This window comes from Delphinapterus leucas, chromosome 3 (assembly GCF_059928025.1).
Source record: "Delphinapterus leucas isolate spDelLeu-1000000601 "Yukka" chromosome 3, BTC_Dleu_Yukka2, whole genome shotgun sequence".
Lineage (NCBI taxonomy): Eukaryota > Metazoa > Chordata > Mammalia > Artiodactyla > Monodontidae > Delphinapterus > Delphinapterus leucas.
Window position 1 is genome coordinate 31,054,595 of NC_143131.1, and position 10,532 is coordinate 31,065,126.

The 10,532-nt window shown below is 44.4% G+C and overlaps 1 protein-coding gene across 1 annotated transcript; it reads right to left on the reverse strand.

Annotated features, from left to right (window-relative positions):
* Window positions 1-1,471: 1,471 nt before the first annotated feature.
* CAPSL (calcyphosine like) lies at window positions 1,472-9,708 on the reverse strand. Its single transcript, XM_022599340.2, is given in 5 exon segments — window positions 1,472-1,905; window positions 5,372-5,529; window positions 5,532-5,559; window positions 5,849-6,026; window positions 9,115-9,708. Coding segments are annotated over 5 exon segments (603 nt in total). The 5' UTR covers window positions 9,252-9,708; the 3' UTR covers window positions 1,472-1,803.
* Window positions 9,709-10,532: the final 824 nt, after the last annotated feature.

A 10,532-nucleotide genomic window follows, 5' to 3' on the forward strand; every position in this document is an offset into this window, starting at 1 on the left:
AGACGAAGCTGATAGCTGCAACCTAGTCCTTCTTCAGAATCACATGCTAATTCTATGGCCCCAGTTAAGCAGAGGCATGAGTCATTCCCAGAATCAAAGACACAAATTATCTAGAGCAGCAGGCTTGAAACTCACCATGCGCAGATAACCGGGGGCCTCTCCTTAGTCACAATCTGCAAGGTATAGGCTGCAGAAGACATGGATATTTTCCCTGTCCATTTCTTCATAGTTTCTTCTGGCTTTCTACATCATTCCTACATATTTCTTCATAATACTTGGCATCTTTTGGACACGCACCATCTACATAAGCCTACATAATAAATCCAATGGAAAACCAGACTTGTGCCATTAATTTGCAAAACAAAAGCTAGTTTCCCATGATATGGGGATGCTCTCATCCTCAAGAAAAAGGTCTCTTTTCCAGCCTGTCACCAGGGGAACTGAGAGTTTAGCTTCTCAACAACAAACAAAGCAAGGCGTCCTCTTTGATGATTGCTACCATTATCATCTGGAAACATCTGTTTTCACAATTCTTAAATCAATGTATATCCTGATCCCAACTTCCAAATCTGTGAAGTAAAAAGTAAACAAATGAGTTGATACAAAAAATGGCAAGTGTGTTCCGACACTAAATCCAGAGCCACTTAAATACATAAGATCATAAAGGGAACAATTACCCCAACCTATGTCCCCGAACCAGGGAATGAGTGCAGCCAGGGACAGAGTGACAAAAAGGACTGTCCCTGAGTAACAAGGTCATTCCCTCCGGCACCATAGCCAGAGGGTTAGTCACCGTGTTTTTATCTCTGGCCCAGAAACAGGACACACAAAGAGAGAGCTGCAGTTTCAGTATCTACTTTCCAGCAGCAGGGGCTACCTTCGCTTAGAAGCCTTTCCTGGGGAGTTGCTCACACATCAACAATATGAGGCCAAAGCTTAGACCTGGAGGAGAAGGCATTGAGACACGAAGTGTCAGGATGGAAAAGCTGCTTTGGAGTATGCCAGTGATCCTAGTCTATGCCATGCCCCACCTCCTTGTGCTGGTGGGGACTTCAGCGTGATGGGCCAACAGCAGGGAGGGGAGAGATGAATACTCCAGCAGACCACTGATATGATCTGCCCACTCACAGCTGAGATGTCCCACATGAATTCTGAGAGCACAGCCCAGCCTCAGAATTTAACCACAGAAACAGTCCTGGCTCTACTGCTCAAGGAAATGGTCTCCAGTCTCACACCAGCCTTTAAAATGACCCAAAAAAGTCATTTTAAATCTATTCACCAAACAGAGGCTTCCCGAAACCACAGGCAGAGAAACTCAACATTCAGTTATAGAAATAGAGGCTAACGTGAGGTCTCCTTCTGGTCCCCAAACTGGGACTGAGACACACGAAGATTTACAGTCATTCATAAAAATAGGTGAATTCTTCCACCTAGAAATGGACCATCTAATAGGATATGGAGAAACACTCTGGGTGCATGGGTGGGATAATACTTAAACTTTTATTAATGGCCAAGGAAGAAATCTAATGTTTATTAGATACCTGAATATATCAGCCTGGCTCTAGGAGATTTTCAGAACTTATTTTAACTAATTCCTATTTTAGAGCTAAAGAAGCAGCCTCAGAAAAGTCACAGTTAAATACTTAAGTTTCTTCATTTCTGCCCTAGAAAATGCATTGTACGTGAGCACGGAAGAAACCCTGGGGTGAACGTGAACTCAGCTATGATCCTGGTTTTGAGCTGATGTTTAATCATTTGGAGCCACATGGCAGCACTCAAATCCCTGGTGCCCAGGTCATACATTTAGAGCTTCCAGGCAGTTCTCATCATGATGATGAAATACACATCGGTGTCAGTGGAAGCGCTCACCCCAGCATAGTAGTTCATAAACTCCTCGGGGGTCACCTACAGTGGAAAAGTAAGAAACGAAAACAAAACTTTGCTTCTCACCATTTCAGTGGAGGCCCATCTCCAGGACCTGTAAATGGGAGGGAAATTTCAGTCAAGGAGGCTTTTTAGGGACACAGCTGAGGAACAGATCTAGAACAAGAGAAAAAGTGAGGTTGACGATGGAGTGAGGGGGTGGCCGAGGGGGAGAGGGGAAGAAAGTCTTGAAAATTTCCAAACCAACCTAAATGGAAAGTGAGATACAGGTCTTGTCTTCCTTTAAGAGCAGAAGCCCATCTGTTCACGTAAGCAAGGCTGAAACTCAGAATAAGAAACAAGTTTTCTTTAACCACAGTGAATACCATCTTTCTGTGACACGTCAGAAACATCACCTCATGTCCTTGTGTCAAGACAAGAAATGTTTTACCTTTCAAAAAATGGAGCTCGGTCTTATGGGTAAGGAAACAGATTTCTTGTTAAACACTCCTTGGCTTCATGCTTTTTTAAGATACATATTACTCATTCTAGGCACAGAGGAAGTTAAAAAGATACCCCCTGCTCCATGCCCCCTTGGGTTCTCTCTTCTCCCATGCCTGTTTCAACTAATATTTTTATCTGTGCTAGGGTTTTACTTTACTTTCCTTCCAGAAAAAAGAAAAAACTGTTACCAATTTATTCTTTAAGAGGTGGAGGTGAAACGTACACTCTAATTCAACCATATTGGCTAACACAATTGGTTGATTGAGGGAAATAATTGTCCTCTGGTTTGATCTCTATAACCAGTGAATGTAGCCCCAAGTATAGACTTGCTTATATGGGAGAATGCAGACACAATAATGATGGCTGTTTTGGAAATTTATTGTTTTTCTAGTTAGCCCTCAAATTTCAGTGTCGTGAGAGATTGAAAACATCATCACAAAAAGTGAAATCCGTAAACAATTCAAAACCCCTTTCTAGTCCATAACAGCAAACTCCTCTCCCACCGAGTCTTTGGGAACACAGCTATCTCTTCCAAGAATCACATAAGCTGAACGACCCACTTACTTTTTTTGCTGAAATTATAAGTGAACAGAGAAAAAAGTCTCAGGATCCACAGTTCCCTCCCTGTACTGACCTCTTCCACCCGTCTGTCCCCCCAAAATAGCAAAAAGTAGTAGGAAGAAAGGCGTTGAATGGAGCTACTAATTGAGCTGCGCTTATCAGTGTCTGGAAGTAGAATTAAATAATATATGTACATAGCTTTGGTAAAAATTAGAATACCATTAATGTCTCTTTTCTTGCATTTCTTTATTTCTGTCCCCCTTTGCATTCCCCGGTTATCCAACCTTAAGCTCCATCTGGAGTTCCTTTATACTGACAGTTCCTTGTGCACTTAAAATGATTCAACGTGGAAAAGTGTGAATCGCATATCACTTTTCAGAAACATTTTCATTATGTCTATTAAATGGAATATCCCTGTAAAGTCCTTGGCACAATGGCTGGGAGACAGTAAGCACTCAATAAATATCCCTTAGATTCATAATTATGCTAAATGAGGTTCCTGTGCATAATAAATCAGGCACTTCTGGATCTTTTAGAGGCAAGGATCTCAAATACAAATGTGAATAAGAGTCATTTGGGATACTTATTAAAACTGTAAATCCTTGAGCTTCAACCGTTCCTCCCACGCCCAGCCAAAATAAATCAGACTCTGCAGTTCTTCAGGGTAGCCAGCAACCTGCATTATGAATCCATTCCCCAGATGGTGAGCATGCACAGAGCTGGGGATTTATCCAGGGTCTGTGAAATTCAGGTGACATCAAATGCTGTAACTGCTAAAAACCCCAGTAACCCTTACAAGTATTTGAGAACCTAATGTGGCTTGCGAAGGTAAATGTCAAAAGAAATGGGGTGAGAGCTTTAAATCAACTGAATCACAACAACTGGCTACTTTGACTTGGGTTAGAGAAAAGGGCAGCTGAGGTTTCCCCAGCAACGAGGAGGAACCACCTGCAGAAAAGAGGTAAATACACCCTGGGATCCCATGTAGAGTTGGGCTAATTTGGGGAAATGGCAGTTGACTCTTTTTCCACTGCCATCTCAGAGATCAAAGGGCAGCCATATGGGAAGAAAACATACGGTTCTGCTGTTTCTGTCCCTACGCGTTTGGCTGCCCAACAGAATCTAGGCTCCTTTTTTATCCACCTCTGCAATCACTTCAGGCTAAAATGAAGGGTATTTCTCTGTCCCTGGCAGGAAAATGTCAGCAGAAAGGACAGAAAGATCTCCTTCCTACCCTCTTCTCCCCTCACTCATAGGACTCACCACGAAGTTTCACGGAAAAAAAAAAATTGGGGGAAATTCCCTTCAGGATGAGAAGGCTTGTTTCTTTCTACCATCTCTGCTTCCAGCTCACTGTCCCACTAAATCCTTCCTGTGTGGCCAAGGGGTCAGGAGTAACCTTCCCCAGGGATCTGCTGCCTCAGCCACGCAGAGAACTCCCTTCCCCATAACCATAACCTTCAGGACACCTCAGGGCAGAACTGATCTTGGGTTAAAAATCCCATTTCTGGGCTTCCCTGGTGGCGCAGTGGTTGAGAGTCTGCCTGCCAATGCAGGGGACACGGGTTCGTGCCCCGGTCCGGGAGGATCCCACATGCCGCGGAGCGGCTGGGCCCGTGAGCCTTGGCCGCTGAGCCTGCGCGTCCGGAGCCTGTGTTCCGCAACGGGAGAGGACACAACAGTGAGAGGCCCGCGTACCGAAAAAAAAAAAAAATCCCATTTCTGGCTGTTGATAAAAGACAGAGGACATTTCCATCTGAGCCTAGACACAGTTATGGAGGAATAATTCCTTACCCTACCAAGTGACACATCTGTAACTTGAAGACACCAGTTATTGGAGATGCGTGGTTGATTTTGTCCTTAAGTTCACTGGAGTTTAGAAATGTGAGTTCATCTCAAAGCCCACCAAAGATTAAATCAAAGTGAATTCTGTTATCTGGCATTCCCTTTACTGAACACTTCCCTGAAATGGCATTTCCATGTAGCAAAGTGTGATGACAAATGATGCTCGTAAGGGTGTATGAAAAAGGCATGCAGCATCCTGAAATGCTCTGTGAATCATGTTCTCTAACATTGAATTATGGTCTCATTTTGAAGTTAAATGTATGTTATTATCATCAAATTCCCTGGAATTAGGCTAGCTGTGTATGGTACATACGGCAACCATGAAATAGAACATTTAACCAAAATACCACAGTCTTCAGGTGATGGGTATTTAGCTATATGTGGTTCCCCTACCAATATATGTGCGCACACACACACACACACACACACACATTTTTACTACTTTTGTTCTCAGCTTTCTAGATAGTCACCAAGGAAACATTTTACTTCTATTTATAAAAAATATGGTATAAGTATTTTTAAGGTTTTGGGCCTGTTTCCCATTTACACTTACAGATTGGATAGAAGAAATTTCACTAGATTAAGCTCTTTCACTCACCACTCCATCTTTGTCATAGGGTGAGTCAAAGTTATCCAGAAATTTCCGGAACACTTGCTCCTCTGTCCATTCTCCGTTTTGGTACTTCGGGTGGTGTTTTGCACTGTACACCTCACGAAGGTCTTCAATTGTTATCACGCCATCTCCAGTCTTGTCATTACCTCTTTTCTGGCTCTGGACATTGGAGGCTAGATACGTAGGAAAAAAACACATACACAGACATACACAAGCAGATGAGCTTTTCCTGTATCATCTGTGATGAAATATTTTATTCCTTTCAGTGACGTGCAATTGTTTGTGTGCTGCTAAAGGCTGTGCATTATGACTGCTCCAAAAGATCCCTGAGCCTGCACTCGGTCTCCTGCCAGCCTCCCCCATGGTGTGCTAACAGCTTCTGAAAACCAAGCCTCACAACAGCCAACCCAAACCACTCGAAAGCCAAACCCAGTAGATACGGTGATTCATGGGACCACTTACTCTTAATGCGAGAAGAAATTCATTAAAGTCTATTTTTCCATTTCCATCTTTATCAAACCTCTGGAAAAGCTCTTCTGCCTCTTCCTTTTCCATGACCACAGCATAATCATTTAACCCTTTCACAAATTCTTTGAAATCAAGGGTTCTGTTGTTATTGTCATCCATAATTCGAAACACTCTGAAGATAAAACACACATACAAAAGAAGAAGAAAAAACACAGAGAACAAGGTGTAAGAATAAAGATTTCAGAAGAAAACCACTCTCAAGGCTTTTCTGAAGTAAAAGACAAGTCTTAGACTCTTCTCTGTACCCTCCTCCCAAATTTGGTGAGCCTCTTCCCAGTCTCTCAGAAAAGAAAACAAACCTTTAAAAATATACTGTATGATTCTAATTATATGACATTCTGAAAAAGGCAAAACTTATAAAGGTGGTAAAAAGACGAAGGGAAGGGGAGAAAGATTAGGTGAAGCACAGGGGATTTTGAGGGCAGTGAAACTACTCTGTATGATACTATAAAGGGAGATACAGGACATGCATTTGCTAAAGCCCATAGAACCTCACAGTACAAAGAGTGCACTTTAACGTGTACATTAAAATTAGTGAGGAGTTCAGGGGATCCCAGGAAGGAATGCAGACCGTGACAAGAGAATCTAACTGTTGTTTAAAAGTTTGAGGCAATCTCACTGAAGGGGGATGGGGAGATGAAGATGCTGACTTAAGTAACTCTGGAAGCGAGTAGAGTTTGTAAGACTAAAGACGAAAAGAACTGCACTTAACCTCTGTACTCTAGTTGACAAAGGTATTTCCTGTGGAGATATGAGTTAACAATTATCATATTGCTATACGGGTACCATAGCACTGAACAATTAAATGAATGGCTGGTGGATGGTGGGAGCCTGGCTTCTCGCTGTTGGAATGGGGATTTATAGCTAAGCTAGGGCAGTAAGCTAGAAGGATCTGATCCATGTGGTAGAGGATTGAGTTGGAGACATCAGTATGAACTCATGTTATAAACATAGATGATTAATATATAATGTATACATGATTACATACATATATACATATAGATACATACACGGGTTAGTATAAACACATATATTTCCTTGTTCTAGCTAAGAGGACCTGGAAGTAACAACCCAGTAAGAACCAGCACATCTAGAGCCTAGATCTTGGTTTCTAATACAATTCTCCAGTAAAAGTATCTGACTTTCTTGGAGAAATCTCTGATTCTAGAATTGGGGCAGGAAGTATGCAAGATGAGACTGGAGTACCTTATACCAGAAAGTAAGGGGAAAAAAACTCTACACTGATGGGGATACATCAAAGGGACACAGAAGCCAACTGAAGAGCTCCCAAGGCCAAAACTGGAACAATTTGAGCAATAAGTAGTGTTCAATTATAAACCAAAGTATAAAATGAATATCCATGAGTTAATATTGGTTTAAGTAAATGATTGAATAAATACATGTGAGAGGAGAGACGTTTCTCCTGCAGAAGAATTTCAAATAAATTATGTTCATTCTCTGTCCTGAAGGAGCAAAGCCTACTCCCCACACCCTAAGTAGGACTCTGCATAGAGACTTCCCTTTAAAGAGTGCAACATGGAAAGGCAGCGGGGAGAGTAACTCTACACGGGAGAAGCCAGACAGGCACTGCCTCAGCCAGGTGACCAAGGTCAGCTTCAGTAGGGATAAGCCATGTTGATAGTACGCATGCATCCGTGATGTGACATGATGAAAATGGCACTCTACTTCTGTGGTCCTCAAAGAAACAAAATCCCAGTCTAATAATAAGAAAAAAAGGGGGAAGGGGCAGCCAACCCTTGAGTTGAGGAGAAATTTAGGAAAGCGCAAGGCCAGTAAAGGCGAGGTGGCAGAGGGCACGTTCAAGCAAACGGCCAAGGATGAGACGGTGTCTGTTCACGGTGGGAGGGCTGGTAAGGGTGTGGGGTGGAGATGGCATAGATGGCAGGAGGCATTCAGTTGAATGGGCCAGGAAGTGGACCGTGGGTGGTGGTCATGAAGGGTTTGCACCGAGGACAAGAATGTGGCCCCAGGATGAAAGAGGTAGAGGGTGGAGTGATACAATATTAAAGGGAAGTGGACTGGTCTTCCAGTTGGACTGTGACAGCCTGGCTACAGCCTGGGCTTCTGACAGAGCTCAGCTTGGTCTGAGATTTGGGGGACTGTGGAAAGTGACATTCCAGAGCTCAGTAGAAGTGAAGCCTGCCGCAGCCTCCAGAAGGGAGGTTGGAGGCCCCTGGCGTGGCATCCTGCATTTCCCTAACATATAACTCTCACACCAGGAGGATTCCCATTTTTGTGGCTCAAAGTGTCCTGAGTCTAAGTCCTCCATGAGTCCAGCGGAAGCCTTGTTCACCCATGAATCCCCCAAGATGTCACGATGCCTGGCACATGGCAGGCACTGGATTTAGTCTGTTGGAAAGAGATAATGCTCAGGACCTGCCCTCGGGAGGCTTACAATCTCTTTCCACTCGGGTTTCTCAGTCCTGAGGTCTACTCCCACTCTCAGAGAGCCGGGAACAGAAGCTGTTCTCCTATGGAGCTGGGGGAATCCCATGGGCAGTGAGCTGTTGATTATCTGACAGGCAATTCCGAAGCCCCTGGAAGTGATGGAGACACCATTGCTGCAAGTGGAACTCCAAAACCTGCAACTGCATCTAAATCAGTATTCCTTCCTCCTTCTTCTAATTCGGCCCCTAATTTCTTTAAGATTAGAGAACTTTCCATATTTATTCACACCAAACCTCTGACCCTAAGCTCAGTGAACACTTCTATAGCATATCCATTTCCTTTTCTGGGCATGCAGAAGGCATTTCTCAGCCTCTCCTGAACCCTGCTGGGAGTTTGGGGTTAGTAGGTGCAAACTATTACATGTAGAATGGATAAACAACAAGGTCCTAGTGTATAACATAGAGAACTATTTCCAATCTCCTGGGATAATTTGGCCCCTATTGCCACAGTTTTAGGGAGTGTTTCTCTCATTGCCCTGCTAGGTGTCTCTAATACCTAGACACGCTTCTACCTTCACCTCAAGTTGTCCCAGTAGCTGCACTTAAGAACCAAAAATTGTCACAGGGGACCTCAGAGATGAGTGCTTCCAAACTCTGCATTTTACAAACAAGGAGCTGAGAACCCAGGAGGAAGTGAGTGAGTGCCCGAGGCCACACAGCCAGAATTCGCCTCATCTGGCTGCACCCTGCTTTTCTCCTCCATCTTCCCACCACCCACAGGCCAGGTCCTACCTGCCAAGTTCTTTGATGCCCGCGGAGCCCCTGGCTAGGCACTGCAGGCGGAGCCTTTCGATGGGGTCAGTGGCCGTGGTGAGTTTCTGCTTGGCCTGGATCGCCATCTCTCGGTCGTGGCGTGCCGTCCCCGCCATCTGAGAGGGAATCCATTCGAGTCAGCGGGGCTCAGGCCTCCTCGCCTGCCTCTGACAGGGCAGGGTGACCACAGCCTCGCTGAGAAGGAAATTCACAGCACGCTCTCTCATCCACTTCACCAGAACCTTCTCAAACCTCCCAGAATTTCCAACTTTCAGCTACACCAACTATGTCCTGTCATATTTATTCCTTGCTTGTCTAGTCCTGAGAACCTCTGATCTCTGGCCTGGACAATAGTTTTAAACATACAGCCATCCCCGATACACTTTCATCTTTCAGAAGCACTCCTCCCGCCATAAAAAATAAGTCTCATTTCACCAAACTCTTTTTGAGCCAATCTTATATGCTTCATTCTTTTATTTAGAATTTTCCATATTCCCTTTGACTCCAGGTTTAATATTCTCCTTTTTTGGTCTAAAGATTAATTTTTGTTGCTTCTGTCTTCACTGAGATTCTCAGTATTGGGCCTTGATGGTTCCTACCAGTAATTAGTATGTTTTCTTGTATTAATTGGTTAGTGCCCATTAACACCTAACTAGGTTCTCAGGACAGAAAAAAGGTAAGTAGACTCTCTCTCGTGAAGAATAGGTATATCATTTTTCTACAGTTTGGCTTTTGTGTTTTAAATATTCAGAAATAAGAGAGGATAGATGCAGGGAAGCAGCACCCCCTGCGAGGTCTCTTGAGCAACGGAACGAACTGTACTGACCCTGCAGCCGGGCTGGGGCTCTGAGAACACGCACAACGGTGGAAAAGCCACACGCTGGGAGCCTAGAGACCCGGGATCTAGGCCTGATGGCAACGCACTCCCGGTGAGGTCGGAACAAATCTCAGGGCTTCCGATTCCTCCTCTGTTAAATGAAAGGATTGGATTAAATGACCTTTAAATTCCAGCCCTGCTCCAGGAACACTAATCTTCTTATGAGCCCACTGACCCAGTAAATGGGGGATTCTAGAAATTTCTTTTTTAGGGTGAGCTGTGAATGAGAGGAGCAAGAGGGCTTGACGGATGTGCAAAAGAACAGCATTCGGGGTGCAGAAAGAACTGGTGTTAGAAGGCTTCTGCCACTGACTCCGAGGCTCCCCTCTCCCCCCAGCCCCCCACGTGCTGGCTCTTCATCCATCAGCGATGGCAACCCTCACGCGCTCGAAGGCTGCTGCCTCCAGTACAATCCATAAGGTCTCCCCACAAAGTTCTCGTTATTTAGAGAGAGGGAATCTCAGACTGAAAGCCGAGGCCAGAGCAGATGGTTCGGGGAAGCACAGCCACCCGGCGGTTC